At 46.6% G+C, this 17,808-nt stretch overlaps 3 protein-coding genes across 3 annotated transcripts; 2 read left to right on the forward strand and 1 right to left on the reverse strand.

Annotated features, from left to right (window-relative positions):
* Positions 1–305: 305 nt before the first annotated feature.
* Positions 306–2,557, reverse strand: FOMMEDRAFT_15993 (uncharacterized protein). Its single transcript, XM_007261185.1, has 10 exons — positions 2,219–2,557; positions 2,139–2,158; positions 1,864–2,075; positions 1,603–1,808; positions 1,400–1,545; positions 1,215–1,349; positions 853–1,165; positions 723–793; positions 573–661; positions 306–520 (listed from the first exon to the last, which is right to left on the reverse strand). Exons 1-10 carry the CDS (start codon positions 2,409–2,411, stop codon positions 475–477), a joined length of 1,431 nt encoding a protein of 476 aa, XP_007261247.1. The 5' UTR covers positions 2,412–2,557; the 3' UTR covers positions 306–474.
* Positions 2,558–5,288: 2,731 nt separating this feature from the next.
* Positions 5,289–7,628, forward strand: FOMMEDRAFT_149808 (uncharacterized protein; the record flags this gene model as incomplete). The annotated part of the gene is made up of 2 exons (XM_007261186.1): positions 5,289–5,534; positions 5,589–7,628. 2 exons carry the CDS (start codon positions 5,289–5,291, stop codon positions 7,626–7,628), a joined length of 2,286 nt encoding a protein of 761 aa, XP_007261248.1.
* A 298-nt stretch (positions 7,629–7,926) lies between these two features.
* Positions 7,927–11,135, forward strand: FOMMEDRAFT_115471 (actin-like ATPase domain-containing protein; the record flags this gene model as incomplete). Its single annotated transcript, XM_007261187.1, has 14 exons — positions 7,927–8,000; positions 8,057–8,174; positions 8,235–8,471; positions 8,522–8,710; positions 8,761–8,937; positions 8,990–9,100; positions 9,153–9,268; positions 9,320–9,473; positions 9,525–9,629; positions 9,704–9,814; positions 9,878–9,989; positions 10,041–10,581; positions 10,655–10,814; positions 10,912–11,135. 14 exons carry the CDS (start codon positions 7,927–7,929, stop codon positions 10,963–10,965), a joined length of 2,259 nt encoding a protein of 752 aa, XP_007261249.1. The 3' UTR covers positions 10,966–11,135.
* Positions 11,136–17,808: the final 6,673 nt, after the last annotated feature.

Below are 17,808 nucleotides of genomic sequence, written 5' to 3' on the forward strand. Positions count from 1 at the left end.
GTGGTGTGGTGTAAGGTGGGTGTCGTCTCGATCAGAGGAAGCGGAGAAGGAAATGAGTTTTTCACGGTGAGAAAGTGGTGTGTATGATGAGTCGTGTCCCGTCTATGTGAAAGGAGAGGCACTATGGCGACATGCTTTGGGGTTCAGACGACAGTCGAGGAGGAAGGAAGGAAAGAGAGTGCACCATGGCTGCCAGTAACACAGCTACGCTAAACGGCACTTGCCGAATTGACTTCCCCACACTGTACACACAATCAGATTATCTAACCATGCATCTCTTCGCCTTCGACAAGACAAGACTACTGCGCGAATGTTTTATAGATATATATATACTACAGATGGGATAAACATGTCATACAACGGATGGAACAGAGAAAATGGTAAATGACCACAGTCTATCACTGCGCTTGCACAGTCTTGCAGCTTGGCCCTGGTTGTCCATCCAATCTAAATACGTATTCTACTAATGAATCACTACTGCCCAGGAGACTGAAACACTTGGTATATGTTGAAGGTCAGGCTGTGATGAGTAATTAGTACATGCATTCCGCAAGTCGTACGATGTCACCCACCAGAAGACAAAGATGAATCCTCCATAGATAGCAAGTGCCAGCGAAGCCCGATTCAGTATACGGCTGATGCTAGGATCGTCCTTGGAAAGCTGTAATCAACATTAGTCTTTTCAAACTCGGAAAAAAAAGGGAAATCCAGTAAATGCGTACCTTCCAGAAAAACAACCCGGGCAAGATGAAAGATATGGTTGTGGACCCAGTAGACCCGACGAATGATAGCACTAGTAGGGAACAGGCCAATCAGACCAAGATAAACTGTAACATACGAAGCGCCACTCACCAAGTTGCAGGTCATCGACAAAGAAGGCAATCGTGAAACCCGAAGCAATGATGGCGGTAGTCAGCACGGCATGCTTCATTGGGCTTATTTCATGTGGCACATGGTCTAAATCAAAAACGTCGCTTTCATCATCCTCAACGATAGGCTTGTGGTGAATGAGTGCGTCGCTATCGTGGAAGACTTTGTCTAAGCAATTACGGCAAGGGTGCACTTGCAGCGGGTATGAAAACAGGACAAGAATAACTATGGCGAGTTGTCCGATAGCAATAAAGAGCGATGTCGACGGGTACATTGCAATGATGTTCGCTCCAACCTACATCCTACAATGAGATATTATTCATGCGGATAAATTTGCTACTTGCCTTTGAGCCGAAAGTTAGATACCCGAAGACTGCGATGACTTCATAAGTGATTGTAGCTGAACCAATAGCGCTCCCGATGACTATGTTCATCCGTCTCTGGTTATTTGACTTAAGCTCATTGTACAGCGGAAAGAGCTGACAAAACATAAGATATCACTACGTCCGAAAAAGTAAAAGGTACTCACATTCTGTGCGCAGGTGAATGCAAACACTTGCACAGGGAACGTCGAAATGAAGGTGGGTGTAAAATGTACGAGGTGTACCTCTCCACGAGCCGGAGTTCCGCTCAGAGGATTGAAGTAACAAACGATAACAATTAGCACAAGGTATGCTGAAGGTTATTGGGTTACTAAGCAAATAAAGCGTATATTTATAGATGAATTCTCACCAACAGAGAACAAAGCAATATAGCTCGTGTGCCGGAGGCTATCCAGCTTTCTAAGGAAGCAAAGTGGTATGAGGATAACCATAAAGAGAGAAATCCAGGCTTGGCCGGAGACAGCCCAAGCAGGAGGCTCCGTGTCCGGAGATGTAAGATCGTGGTATAAGGACAACACAACATTAGGCATTAATGACTTGATGATAATCAGATAGCTAAGCCAATTCGTGAGTACGTACAGTCGCACGACGAACTCGAGAAGGAACAAACCTGACGGAGACCCCGAAGCACTTCGTGGCAATCGCAGCGTCAAAGAAGACAGCTGCGTTGGGGAATGTCAGCTTCGAGACTGCGAAGAAACTTGAGCTGCGATGCGCAGTGTACTGTGCACAACGAGAAAGCAGGTAGAGCCCAAATGAAGCAATGCAGCCGCACAGAACGCAGCTTATCATACCAGGGATGATACCCGCGGAAGCCATTGCCTATTTCACGGAGTTTAACAGTCATTCAAACTTGCTTTGCAAAGTAATATAGACTATACTCACCAAAGGGAATGTGAGCATCCCTTGAGAAAGAGAGTATTTCAGTAAATAGCCTATTCCGCAGAGTTGTAGCCTAAACGCACCGCTTCCAATGATGGTGTTTGCAAGGTTGCTCACACTGCTGATCAGGCTCCCCGCACCTTCTCGTTTAGCAATCACTGCCTTCGGCGTCGCATCTGCACCCAACAGGGCGCTGCTCTCCCCGCCATGTAGTTCGTCTGGAGGAAGTTCGCTTGCACCTCCGTGGTCCACGGCAACGCCGTAGGTCTGCACCATTTCGTACGCTTCTTCGGTGTCAATATTGGAAAACTTCTATGACAGGGAGTAACAACGACTGCTGGTAGATAGCATTAAAGTCTTGGCAATGGAAGGTGAAATGCCTATCTCAAGGAGCAAAGTGAGGCAGGCGGCACGCAGAGTCACGGAGGCAAGGTGCGTGCGAGAGCCGGTTAAATATGGCAATTATCCATTTCCGAGCCGTGAAAAACTCCACCTTGTCAGCAGCGGAATCTGGAGGTTCATTCCTTGCTACAATGCTAGGGTCACCCGATAACACTTCAAAGAAACGACAAGACATTCGTGAATGCTCTACAATCACGGCGTTAAAGGATATTCAGTAACAAAAAATACAACGGAATGAACTGTAGCTATGTATCTAGGATTTCTGACGGACGAAGACATTCTACTAAAGATATTCGTAAAAGCGGCAAAACAAATACTGCAAGAGACAAGCCGGACCAGCAAGCCAAAATCGTAAGTTCCATCACAAAGGCTCAAACATTCTAGTAGGAAAAAACGCATGTGCACCTTATATCTAGGGATATTCTATTGCTAGTTAAAGAAACCTTTCTGAAAACACGTTGTAAGAAAGTGGCTTATAGTATAAAAAGGCTGAAAATAGAAGGGCCAAGAAGCCTTTTGAGTCAAACATTGCTGCACATCCAGGTGTACTGTCTGCCTGGATTGGCTATTGGCTTCTTATTGAATTTAAATAAGTTGATATGTACTTACATACAAAATGTATCCAGGATAAAGCACGATACAACTCTATAAAGCATGGTAATTGGTGATAGAGAGCTGCACCTTAAAAGAAGTTATATTGGATTCAATCAGGGCTTACAATCGGATTAAATAAGAATTACCTCTGAAATTCGGGTTCTTGTAGAGTATCTCCTCCTCTGTGTCCTGTCTTTCCTCCTGGCTCCTTAGGAAGAAGTTTGATCCCAGATTCCTTTTCCTCTTTAAACTTACAGTCTCTAACTTCATCCTATATGTATATTGAAACACCTACTGAAAGAATACTATATATTTAAACGTACTAGTTTTACTGAAGTTTCCCTGGACTCGCACTTGCAGGTCGGGCTTTTCCCATTCAACAGATCAAATATTTCTGTTTGCATTTTACCTGAATGCCCTAGTTATCATCTGTTTGTAATTTATAAGAGGGAACGAACTTTACCAAGAGCCACTTGAGAGCCTTGGTTTGATGTTGCAAGGCTTTTTAACGATTTGTGTATTGACTTATTCCCATCCTGGACCATCTCCCTCAGACTCTGTAAGTCAACTCGCAGTTGTACAGTCGACTTGGTCTAATGAATAGAGTCCATGAAATATTCGAGTAAGTAAGCAGAATTGATTGGGCTCACAGTCAACATCTTTATTGCATCGTCGAATCGAGCTCCGTAGTCCAAGATAGCTTCATAATCAGAGCTGGAAGTGAGAAATCGAGAGAGTTTGCATCCTTTAGCACGTTTATCGACAAACTCATGAATATCATTCAGGACTCTATCATATCGCTGTTAGCTTCTATTCGAATACAAAGAAGACGACAGAGTCGTGTACTTTTCGACTTGCTTAAAATCTTCTTCCAGACCTGGTGGATTCATACCATCCGAATTTTCTAATACACTGTGTATCATTTGGAACACATGAGCGATTTTGCGACATAGTTCCTTTTTGAAGGCATTCCAAGTTCGAATTTTCTGGTAAGCACCGGGGCCGGAAAAGGTTTCTCAGTGGGGAGTCCAGAGGTCATCAATGACACGTACCTGAATTCTATCTACTAAAGCTATCCCAATCCCTAGCAGAGCGTCCAATTGCGTTCCAAGTGCAGGTACCAACCGCACAAACGGTTGGAGAGTCTCTATGCACCCTCTAGCGACATTAAGGGTTTTTTCTGGAAGAACAATTTTTGGTCTAATAGCCTTCTTTAACCCTTTGAGACGAAAGAACTTTGAGATTTTCTTCTTGCACATATCTAGTTGGAGTCTCAGAAGTAAGTGGGATCTCAATGTTCAGTGGCAGTCTGTATTGTTTTATATGCCCTTTGTTGCAGGCGAGTCTCTTAATTGTGTGCTTGATAAGAATAGGGGAGGCGACAGCCGTTAAAGTATAACTAGATTGATCACACCAGAAACGTGAATGGTGGGAAGATTGTAGGTGGATCAGATTCACAGGTACTGTAACAGGCTGAGGACATGGAGGTACAGTCCTGCATATCCACAAGGCTGCAATTGGCAAGTAATGGGATCATCAGAGCTCATCAGATCATCATTTATTAGACTAAGGTGATCCAACCTTCAAAGTAGCAGGTGAAGGCGAAAGTCATCCGAGTTGGTATTTAATAGGCTGAGGAGGCGAATGCCAAAAGAGGAAACTGTTGCAGTAATGGAAGGAAGGCCATCTTTTGTGCTCAGTACCTGCCTGATAGGCAAATTTGATTCGGATACAGGCGCTCAATGTTTGCCTCTTTCGAACTCAAAATGAAGTGGTACAATGTAGCAGCCGCGTATATTGCTTTTATAAGTTCAGGTTGCATCACGTGTCATGCATCAAATCCATATCTCAATTGGGAGATACCAAACACAACTCTTCATCGATCCAGTGCTGACAACATCAATATTACTTCTGCCATTAGCTGCTGCAGTTCTCATTGTTTTGAAACTCCTGATAGTAGGATGGCGAGATATACCAGGAGAACAAATATGCATATTTCATTCTTTTCATGATAAACTTTCGAGTGGTCAAGCGGCTGACTTGGTGGCACTACCAGCCTCCTGTATCGCTTTTATAGTAGAGTGAGTATCTCCAATCGCTTTATGCTCCCCCTTCCACCAGTCGTTGCACATTATTCTATGACTCACACTCCTTTATATGTCTTGCAATAGCTCTCTTCCACCACCGATCCGTGACGCATCCGGAAAAACGTACATTGCCATCCCTGCCCCTCCTTTCATCTTCGCGCAGAATGTCCCGACTCAATCTCATGGCTTGAACGATATACAAGGATATATTTATGTTGAATGCACTTCCTCCACCCCGTATGGCTCCGCTCAGAGAATATTTGCCGGAGAACATGGCGAAGTAACGGAGGTCAAGCCGTCCGTTAGCACTTGGATGGTATACCTGTTTTTCTTGAGATCCATTCTTGTTTATTTCTGACGACTTGAACAGACGACAAATCTACCTGCTGAGCCACCACCAGGTCATATTCCGTGGACCGGAGAAGTCCCGTCTAGTGATTCGTCACTCTCGATTCCCTCTTCAACGAACAACCGCGCAGATCTGCTGAGTGGAAGCTCGGTACGCACGAGTTCGTCGGGCAGCTCATTTGATCTTCCGGCATTGGCGAGTGCAGAAACTCTGTTGAGTGAATTATTACCTTCAATGTGTTCATCCGAATGGTCCGGAGGCGTTGTTCCCCCTTGCATATATGATGCAAAGGCAGCCGCCGCCGAATCCCGGAACAACCAATCCGTATTAGCAGTGGATAGGCCTAGAGTGCGTTCGACTGTCAAAGTCTCCAAAGCAGTAGATAAACGCCGCTATACGATTTGTATCCCAGACGAGACTAGGCGTAGAGAGGCTCATGTCTTCAACCGTCATCTTGCCTTTGAGAAGGAATGGAAGCTTAGACAAAAGAATGACCCGAGCGCCGAACGCAAATCCAGGACTAGCTGTATCATGTCTCAAATGGACAAGCTTGGTGACTTCTTTTCAGATGGCCTGAAAAGGATGGACATGACTATGTTGCACCTGAACGAAGAACAGAACAAGATGGAGACCCCTGCTTTGGTTGTTTCTACCTCAACTGCCATTCGCCGACTTTCGTTGGAGTCTTATGGTGAAACGAAGAGGTTAACAATGCCCTTGGCGACACGACGCGGTAAAAGCGTCCCAGAAGCTTTGAAAATCAGCGATCACTCCAAGCTTGAGGCGACAAAGTTAGATTATCCTGAACTTCCCACGCCATTTCGTGGAACTCCTGGGCCAACGTCAGAGACGTTTGATCAAGCCCCGGTATATCCGACTATAACAATCGATCCCAGGATGACCGCTGAACAGATGATTTGTAGCTTACGCGAGCAAGTCGCAAGCTTTTACCCCGGGCCCCGTGGAACCACAAAATCATCGGCTACGTTTGAAGGCCAATGCAAAGAGGCGGAGATGTGGCTTGAAGACGAGGTGAGGCAGAGTCTGTTTGAGGACAAGTGCGACTCAGATGGTGTAAGGAATTCGACAGAGGCCATAGGAACATGCAGCAATACCAATAAGCATGATAGTTCTCTGGAGAATGTGGCCTTTCTTTCTCCGTACGCATCCGACGGCCCTCATCGTCAAGTGACCAATAACAAGCAGGTCAAGACACCTCAGGTTGTGCGGTCCGATCTGAAAGGTCGTGTTAAGTCTCTCCAAGCTAGTATGGTTCTTCCTCCCGCGGACGATTTGAGAGAAAGAAATGGGAAAACCCATAGTTCAGCCAAGTCAAAGCCGCGCAAATCGATCCTTTCCAACGGTTCTTCTTCTAGTTGTGGTTCCGGGAAGAAAGTACGCTTCTCAGATGTTCCGCCGTCAGTCATACAATCCGTGGAGGATCCGGCTGAAAAGTCTGTCCCATCTGCGTCGACTTCGCCTCGACAGATATCGCTTTCTCCTCCTAAACGCAAACCGCCCCCGTCTATAAGCTCCGTAAAATCGCCCATTGGGCATAGCTCACTGCCACCGACTCCAATGAAATCATCGGCAGTGCGGAAACCCTCTCCTTTGAATCCGGCTGTGCAGGCTTCCGTGACGACTCCTACGAAGCGCGCAGCAGTCAAGCCACCTGCTCAGTTGGCGTTGTCACCTGTACATGACGGCTCGCCTCCTGCACTTAGACCGAGGAGTCTATCCGAAGGAATGCCGCTCAAGAAGGGGCCGGTTTTCTCCTCGGGCTCTCCTAAGGGTCTCATTGGGAATGGTAGTGCGTCAAACGCGAGATTCAAGAAGAGCGTCCGACGACTTAGTCTCGGTGTGAATTTGAAAGAAAATCGGGAGCAATCAATCGCCGACAAGCTTGCAAATATCACGAAGCGCCGTAGCCACACAAGCGATACAGATAAAGAAAATCGTCGGGGCTCTGAACTTGCTTCACTTGTTGCTCGTGAGGTACAGAAGAAGACTGGTAGGCGAAGCTTGCCGTTCCAGAGCATGCTGAGCCGACTTCGTGGGTGAGAATGGCTGGGCGAGGAACGCGCCTCAGGCGGCTGTTACGCCATGATGTTGCAATGCCTGTCTTTTCCATCATCGTTGTTGATTCTGGTGTTGTTTTTATATACGCTTTGATAAAATCACTGTATTTTTTCGTGTTATGTCCCGTAAAGGGTGCCTGCGTCGATCTTGGAAGTCGCCAGACGCGCATCAATACAGACGCGTCCACCAAACTTGTCCTCGACCCTCATTCACTTCGTGCTTTCTTTGCCCACAACGCTGCAGAGATCTTGGCTTCAATCAAGTGAAACTTACAGGGAAAATGCCTCGCGGCGTTCCAAATGCAAAGAAAGATGACTTGGGAATGCGCTTTACAACTTTCCATGCGCCTCTGCAGTACGTGCTCTTACCTGCATCGGTCCATAGCAGATTAAATTGAACATATTGGATAGAGCTAACACAAAACTCACGGCTTCGAGTTACCTGAAGTACGAAGCGCAGTCTGTCTGGACACGCAATGCCGCGCGTGCGAATAAAAATCGAATATCTGAAGAGCTTGGTGTCCACGAAGTGATTGCTCATCTTTGCTGTATGAGGGCGATGAAGGCAGAGCTAACCAAGCTTTGATAGGGACGTCGTGGTTCAAAAATCATTGTTATTCATCCTGGTTCCCGTTGGTTGCGTATTGGCCGTGCGGCGGACGTGGTACCAGTCGCAGTTCCACATGTTATTGCACGCAGAGTCCGTAATCCACCCGCCACACCACCTGCCCCTCAACTCTTCATCAAACACCCAAAGAAAGGCAAAGAGCCGGATGGCACTCCTCGAGATGATGATGCCGAAGTGGGTACAACGACAGAAGATTCGGTGGGTACCGTTCTGTAGCATCTAGCGTAGAGCTAATCTTCGGTTTGAAGGTTGAAACAAACATCGCTCCCATTGTTACAGCACTTCGTGATCGAATGCGATTCTACAAGCTACGCGTTGTATCAAATGCGTCAAAGGTCGCGTTGACTTTCAATGGACAACTGGAAGGCGAAGAGTCGCCGAATCCTGATCCACCAGCCAGGAGTCCACCAGCGCAAGATGTTCTGGTTGGAGAAAAGGCGAGTGGCACTTTATCAGTTCTTTTTCTTGCAGCTTAACATCTATTCAGGTCTTCGATCTTCCGAATGACGAATATTCCATTGGGTATGCGGTTCGGTGGCCAATTTACGCCGGACGGTTCAACTCGAGGGACTATAAGTCTCACCAGAGTGTACTAGGTGACATCGAAGAAATCTGGAGAACTGTGCTGGTGGAGAGGCTGGGAATTGACCCAAAAACTTTCACGGTAATACTTATTCATACAGGTGAACGGTGTTGTGATCTGACTTTAATCTCAGGAATATTCTGTTGTCCTCGTTATTCCTGACGTATGGGACAGATTCTACGTGCATGAACTCATTAATATGTTACTATCTACGTTAGGCTTCAGACAGATAGTTTGCCAACAAGTGGCGTATAGACTGTTTGATTTCTGACAATTCGTGATTAACCTTTATCTAGGAATCTCTTGCATCAACATACGGTGCTGGCATCTCGAATGCCTGTGTAATTGATATGGGCGCAGTAAAAACAAGTGTTTCGTGTGTCGATGACGGGCTCGTGCTCGCAGATACGAGGTGCAACCATCCCTTGGTAGATTATATTATTAATGCCCATATCTATTATAGACTTTCCTTGTCTGTGGGAGGCGACGACGTCACAGAATTTCTTTCTGTTCTTTTGGACCGAATAAGCTTCCCCTACAAGGAGCTTGATCTTACAAGAATGCATGACTGGATCGTTATGGAAGACCTCAAGTGCAGAATATGTACGCTGAACGAGGTAATATTTCTACACCACGTCAATGTCTATGTATACTGAATAGACACGAAGGCCGATGTAGCTTTGAACCTCTACGATTTCTGGGTACGCCGGCCGGGCAAGAGCCCGATGAAGTACGGCTTACGGGCTTACGATGAAGTGATCATCGCACCAATGGCAAGTCGATGGCATAGACTTGCAAAGGCGACTAGTCACTGATATTCCTCCTTTCTGAACGGTCCCCCCACCAGATTCTCTTTGATCAGCGCGTTGTCGATGCTGAGCGCAAGCGAGATCTATTGAAACAGTCAGGAAATCCGGATATTTCTGATGAGCTGGTTGAGTACATACAAGACCAAGTGGTACGTCTAGGGTATCAACTCTCGTTGCTACCCCAGACACGTCAACGAACTTCCATCTTACAGACGAATGCCATGCTAATTTCGACTCAGCATCTTATGCCACAACCACCCCCATCGACGTTAGCAGCACCATCCGTTACGGCATCCGGTGCGGTCACTCCACAACCTCTTGAAGGTAATGTTTTCTGTTACAGTTATTAATACTGCACGCTGATCATGTGGAAAGGAGCTCCCGCCTCGAGGACCAATGAGACGAAGAGTGAGGAGGCCCCAGTTCATAATGAAGGCGTGAAGACCGAGGGTAAGTCGGACGTCATTGACGTGGATATAGAGATGCTGGATGCGGAGATGAAAGATAAGCCGGACGAGTCGTCCACCAAGTCCCCCCCAGCGGAACAGGACCGGCCTCCCGAACCGACGGATCCTCCTCCCCAACAAGAGCAAGGTCAACCTGACGGAAAGCAGGACATAACACCAACGCCAAATGAACCTTCTGCATCTTCGACGCCTGCTGCAGCAGACGCGATAGTAACGACAAATGCTGCCACTCCTACGTCATCCCAACCGCTTGCACAACCGCAAGTCTTCCCTGGTGGTTACCCTGTTGACGTTCCTTTTGAAGCTAGCAAATTACCCCTCGACGTCGCCGTATATAATAGTGCACGAGCTGCAGGCGGTGACGACCGCATCCGCAAGTATTTGCAGGCTGTACTCGTGGTAGGAGGTGGAGCATTAACTCCCGGAATAGTGCATGCTTTGGAGAGCAGGTGAGCATCTGATACCTCATTTGATGTGCTGGCTTCTCTGCGTCCTGTCACGATGACTGATAATCCACTTTAGGCTTCAGGCTATTGCTACTCCGCTTGTTCCTCACATGGAGAAAGTGCAGATCATTCCACCACCAAAAGATACTGACCCACGTATGCTGGCGTGGAAGGGGGCTGCTGTGCTCGGCAAGATGGACGCTGTTGCTGACCTTTGGGTTACTGCCGCCGACTGGGTAAGTTTCTTACACTACTATTTTGTGCTTAGACTCTCATCGATTTTCTATTCTCGCCATGGACTGATCCGTAAATCCGTGTTCTATATTCATTTAGGATCTCTTTGGAATGCGAGCTTTGAAGGAACGCTGTTTCTACTTACAGGTCTAGGCATTGGAGTTGATTTTCAGTGTGTCGGACTTCGACACTCATGCATTTGTATTGTATCTGGCATCTTCATCTCATGTATCTGGTATAATTTGTATTTTGTCGGGTATGAGTCGGATGAACGGCCAACTTGATAACAGCTTCTCCGTTCCCCACTTCTTTGCACGTTGGGCGCTTTGTACCCATACTGGAAGTCAATAGAATCCTGACGCGTTCTGGGGTGCATAGAAGAATAGAAGAAGTCCATATAGTCCGTTTATGTACATTCGTCGGTTCGGAGAGGTGTACACATCGGGAACGTTCCATTCGTTCTTCATCTCTTGGGCCCCTTCAGCGCATCACGTCTGTGAAGAGCAGAAGGGAGAAGCAGTTGAAGCCGCTTAACTATCCCTTCTACGCTAGTTGTGGTATTCTATTGCTCCCCCGAACCGAGGAAGAGATCTTCTTCCGTCCTTTGCAAGAGAGTTCTGTGGGATCTTTTGAAGAGCGCCGAGCAATTTATTTGTAGAATTCCCGCACATGCAAGGAAAGAAGCTGCATAAATGTTAAAGAGGTGATATTAAAAGTGGTGGAACTGTGGCATGTGTATCGCATATCAGAGAGGAAGAAGTGAGATATGATCATAGAAAGGCTTTCTGTCTTCAACGAAGCCTTTATCTTCCCAAGCGGACGAGCCATGCTGCATGGAAGGTAAAGCATCAGATAGCCACTGGACAAACAACTAGACAAGGTGAACGGTATATAGTGCATTTCAACACATGGTTGGGAAAATTACTCATATTTGTGATGCAGATGAACCTTCTAGCTATGTGTTCTCAATTGCGCGGAGAAGAGTAGCCACAAATCATAATTGCAAGAACCAAGAGCTTGGATATAGGCAATATGTTATCGATTTGACAAGGTGGCTAAGACAGGTTCCAAAAGCGAGATTGGTTCGTCCCGTCATTCCGACGCGCAGGCCCATCGTTGCACTCCCACATGACAGGCCTGAGAAGAAACGGTATTGAGCTCAATTGCTGGGGGTGCACCGGGCAGGGAAGTCTGTCGGCCCATGCACGTCGGAATAAGATTGACAGCAAGAAGGGGGAATTAGGAGACCAGCATGAGAACAAGCGAAAGGTCAAAGAGGATACTTACTGGTGAATGACGTGCAAAGAATGGAAGGAGTTTCGTTGGGGGTCTAGATATTCCTTTCTCCCTGGTAAAGATGACCCCGGCACCAGCAAAATCAATCAACGAGAGTCCCGATCTCCCATCCACATGAGGTATATTTTGTGGAGATACGAGCACTCTATCTGAATAGGTCATGGATGGTTGGCAAGATGTCGATGTAGCAACACCTGACACAATTAAGCTTTTGCCTCCCTGATGCTCTGCATTGTCCTAATGTCGGAAAACGCGTTGGACGTACATTAAGTCAGGTAATCCGCTTAGCCGAACTAGGAGTCCTACCTGAGAACTCGGGCGACAATTTACCAGGCTGCCATGTGATTCAACCCAGTTTAGAGCGACTCCCCGACGTCCAGGTCTATGTCTTCAGGAAGTATACACAGTGGTCGAGCCCATCGCTTTACCGAACACGCAGATGTCAGCAGATCCAAGATGACACAGATAACTTTTCCACAACTTCCCGTGCTCCGCCGGTGAATATAAAAATTATAAGCGCTAAAACCAGGAAATCAGCTAGAAGTCATGAATCCAACTACGGCACTCACATAATGTTCGAGCTATGAGAACGATGACATAAGCGGGTCAAATAGAGAAGGCTGACAAGATTTAGTGCTTGGTACACCCCAGTTCATGGTGCGAAAAGATTTCAACGACTCGGTAGTTGCCAAAGGTGTCGCGTCCTGCTTCATCTTTTTACTTGAAGCTACATCTAAGTAACTTTCCCAGATATTGCATTGAAACTCAGGAAGATAGTGCTTCTGCTTCAAAGAATGGGGTGAAAAAGAGTCCGATTCAAGAAAGCTGTAGACATAGAGTTCATCCAGACTTTCAAGACTTCCATGAGGTAGCCACAGAAAGGAAAGGTTTTTCTCAGCTTTGACGAGAAAGCAAGACCCGCTTGAAAATCTTATGCGACATTGATGTTCGTGCGTTGTTTTAAGTGAAAATGCAAGCGGTTTTATGAACTTTTCGTCAAACCGCTTGTCATTGTTTGCGCGATCACGTGCCGCTAAGAAAGTCGAGCACCTTGCAACTACTAGGCTTGTTTCATCCACCTTTCGCTGTCGTCTATTAATGAACCTTTCCACATAGGTGGCAAAGCACATAGTAACTTCTATGTCTACCTGGTTCACACCAACTTTGGGCCCTCAAAATGCGTTTTGGCACCTTGCAAAGGTTCACTTAAGAAATAGTCCTCATGTCACCGGCTCAAGCATTACACGAAAACATGTGGAGACTCCAAGTACAGCGATTTGCTACATCTGGGTATCTATGGGAATGCTTTTTTCTGTTGAAGGTAATGTATGGTAGAGCTGCTCAAGTATGGAACTGATGTAAATACTGGCTAATAGTGGCATCTTCTCATGATGGACGGTGACTCGCCTCAAGGAAATAATAAAATGTTCTCGGAAATCATATAACATCTCGTTTTTCTCTGGCAGTTGGCTCAGTGATATCCGACATCCGTCCTTGAACCGATGACTTGGCCCTTGACTGACCGGACCCCATGATGCGGGAGAATCTATCGACTGCCCGGGGCTGCATACGGGCCGATGTAAGGGAATAATTCCTGTAATAATAGTGATACAGGCAAGATTATTTTCTCGCGGCTCGGCGCTCCTGTGATCTTGGAATCCGCCTGGGGGAACGTAATGAAGTATCTGGTAAAGTCGAGTTTCTTTGCTTTCTTTGATGTTAAATATGACCTTCCATTGATTCTTAGATATTAGTACCGCCTGTATCACTCGGAATAACATATCTTCCATCTTCATACTTCACATGAAACATCGGGTGGAGATGCTCCGTGGGTATTACCTGCTATCAGCTATCGGGAAGAAAGAATACAAGAGATTCGGAGTATTGCCATCCTTCCCCGCTCGAAAATTTCGACTTCACCTCCGCGATACCTCATCTCACTTACGTACATATGTACAACTCTGAGGTTATCGCCTTCTTTTCCATTCTGATGAGTAAACTTTTCGTGGGTACCTGAAGGAGATGTCAGTAGTTCTGATCAGATTTTTGCAATGGGGTTTGTTCCTGTACCTCACCGCACGCACACGAGTCCTCGATCGCGAGTCAATCTTTTTTGGTGACTATCTCACAATTTAAACATTTGCAACTGAGGGACTTGCGGGGGGTAAGTTAAAGATCCACTGATGCGAATGGTTATAAACTGGATCACCATTGCTTCTTTCTGTTGATATCATTTATAATGACTAGATGCAGAGTCATCGGCGAAGGCTCCGTGACACTTCCGCAGACGTACTTTCCTATCGGAGCGACTCTACTCCAGGTCCAGATAAAGAGACTTGTTGTCATCCAGGTTCTGATGCACACTTTCGCGTGACGCAGTTCCGGTTGTCTAATTCAGTCTCTCCGAATTCAAGACACTCTCTGTTCAAAAGCCTCGTGTTATGTTCACAGGTATTTGGTGAGCATTCGTTGACAGAATTACAGCTAGCGTGATTGTTTGAATATGTTCGACAAACAAGCCCGTCGTTGAGCAAGATGCGATGCAACCTCGAACGAGTGCGGGCCGTGTTTCGGCATTCTCTGAACTCCTTCCTTACCACTGGCATGCCGGTACAGAGTCTGTTAAATGAAATCTGCTGTCTATTGCCGCAGTTGTTCGCTCGGAATGATCGTATTGTTGCAGGGATGGACTTGCTAGCGCCGCCGAACAGCTGGGTTTAAACAGCTTTCGGAAATCGGCCCAGTACTCACTTTTAACAAATAAGATCGGATGGTAAGCAGAACCGTTTCGTGTAGTTTGTGTGTCGTTGAAAACTTTGCTTCAGCATTTAGGAAATTGACACTTTAAAACTACCGAGCGTCAGGTCGGAACAACCCCAATGCACGATAGCATGTGCGTTTCAGGTTGAGCTTCACAGTGAACTCGAAAGAAGGTTTATAGGCAACCTTATTTCTTCCATCATGTTCCAGGAGGTGAACTTATGCATCGCGGGAGAATACCACGTCATTTCAAGATGGTCAAGTGGTCGATGGACGCTGATGACCCTTTGCGGTGAACGCCCCATTCGGTAAATGATTTTGCGGTTCCTTGCGGGCTCGGCAGGGGACAACTGTTATTCGGAGCGGCCGCCGAGTTTCTCCTGCCCTTTCATTCAATCCAGCGCTCACGATGTCCGTGTTCGGACGGGTTCTGCCGATGTTCAGAATTGAGTGACTTGCGAACAAGAGTTTGCCTCAAATTAATCCGCTGCAGCACTTTCACCGATGTTGACATCTGGGGACGGCCTTGGAGCCAAAAGACTGAGTCACTCACCGTTTTATCCGCTTTGTATTGAAGTCAGGTTCCAACGCGTCGCACCGTCGGACGGGCCGAGTCGATCTGTTCTACTTGTATTGTTTAAATCGTAAGTTTTTTCACGTATTCGATAAATTTTGTTGTGCATGTGGAATGTACTATGCTGCAGTGAACTGCAAGACGTCAGTAATGAACTAGAAGTGGATTGATAATAGACTGGCTCCAGCTTGCCGATGGACTGGTCTAGTACTCGTTTGGTGAGTTTCGGACGCTTCTTCGGAATTATTTTGACTAGAAGGCTCGCACTACGCAGTACACTTAGAACCACATGTATTGAGTTCAATGCTAGAATAGATGATTGAGGATCGAGACCTTGCACTGGTTTAAGAATTTGGCTATCATGTGCATTGGTATTGGTGTTTTAGCTATTTCAACACTTGTCAGACAATTACCCAGAGCTTGCATGGTATCTTTAGGGTTGTTCAAAATCTTACAACGAGCCATAACATAGTTCATACAGACTTATAAACAGGAAAGCTATTGCTCAATTTCTTCTGTTCACCCCCTATATTGGTCTAGCAATGTTCCCCCCTGTCTCTCAATAGAGGCAGCTGCTTTTCGGGGAAAATTCGTTCTCTTGCGTTTCTTCTAACTCTGCTAAGTGTGTATTTGCAAGGTATCTGAAAACGGATTGCCGTATTCCAAAAGCGTCGAGAGAAGCAAGAAGTAGTTGAGTGCAAATATGAGCGTCGATCATTCCAATAAACCGACGATCACATTATGCGCCTTCATCCAAATTCGGGACTGAAAGTTCTTCGGGAGAGCTTAACGCCACCGCAACACCCCGCGTCGGAGTTTGGACGAGACGACTTTCATGTGACTGGCGATCCTCATCACGATCGTCTTGTGCTGAATGCTCTTTGGCTGGAGGATCAGGACAATAAGCGATCGAAGGGAACGCGAACTGCGAACATTCTATGATAAGGGTTCTCGAATATCACGTTCGCGCAGCATATCATCTGCCCTCTTTTCATTTATCTCGTCTGGGAATCTGTTCCGAAACCTCTTCCTTCGGTGCTTCATACTCGGGTACTCTTCATCCTGAAGGAAAGCGACGAAATGGGAATGTTCACGCGCATGGGACGGAGAAGCACCGACGCGAGAATAGACGTAACGCTGCATTTCTCACGTGCTTGTGCGTGGGTACTTTCTTGCACCAAAGACTGCATCCGGTTCTCCGAGAGTTGTGAAAACGTGCATTTGGTTACACTTAACCACCGATCCCGAGCAGCGATCGTTTTAGCTTCGATTCTAAAGCGAGCGGATCAGCGACTTTTCCTATGAGAGAACATTTGGCTTAAAGAACTCCCGCATGTCATCTTCGCATGTGCTATGAAATGAAGCACGGAAGTAAACACTTCTCGACACCACAAAGGCTTTCGGAATGGATCGAGTGTGTCTCACTGCTTCTACCGTAACTCTTACATAACACGACTAATTGACTTTGCTGGAGTCGTCACAATATCAATCCAACATTCCAGGGTACATCATGTACAGAAGCTTTGTGCCTACCCAGCTTGCCCGCCTTTCCGTCCTTCCCGTGATACACTGGAGCGAGGGTCCTGCGGGGCCGTATGAACAGTCCGGGGTGCACTCGACGCCGATCAGAATTCATGTGCATCAGCCCTTGTGACGCTTGGCGTTGAGCGCGATTGAGTGCACAAACGAAACATTAAGGTACCAAGGCACAGTTATTCGGCATTGGATTGGATGTGTGTCCTGACGCTGCTGTATGCGCCTCGTCTTGTGATTTAATTTCATTTCTCACTCCTGTCGTCCATCGGATAACGAAATGCAGAATTACGCAGTTGTTAAATTTCTTTTGATTTACCCCGGTGATGAACAGGAGACGTTGCAAGGGGCGCTGTGAGGCGCAGAGTGAATTGAACTGAATTGGACCTTGCGCGCCTGACCGACTTTGTGATTGCATGTTTTGATATCAATTCAATTGGAAGGGGGCCGCCGATGCTGTATCGGAAGACCGATTAAGGGTCTAGGTATACATGGAGATCGAGCAGGAGAATCCGTTGTCTGATGGTATCTCGTTGCGTTGCGTTGACATTTTCGAGAATTACCTACATATGCAGCACCAAAGCATTATTTCAGTATACATTACACGGGTGAAATATACAGTTCATTTCTTGGTCTCACTCAATCATCAGGAGACGACAACCGAATCTGGAGTCAATCTCTTCCATCCTTCACAGCCCCTCGTCGTCTTCTTCACCCAATCCATTCAGCTGAGGGTTCTCCGTTAATCGGCATATCTGGAGAAAAAATTTGAAGTCCTCCTATCAAAAAACACAAGCAAGCACCGAAAACGGATCAGTGGCGCTGTAAGTGAG

This window comes from Fomitiporia mediterranea (genome assembly GCF_000271605.1).
Source record: "Fomitiporia mediterranea MF3/22 unplaced genomic scaffold FOMMEscaffold_1, whole genome shotgun sequence".
In the NCBI taxonomy this organism is placed as follows: Eukaryota; Fungi; Basidiomycota; class Agaricomycetes; order Hymenochaetales; family Hymenochaetaceae; genus Fomitiporia; species Fomitiporia mediterranea.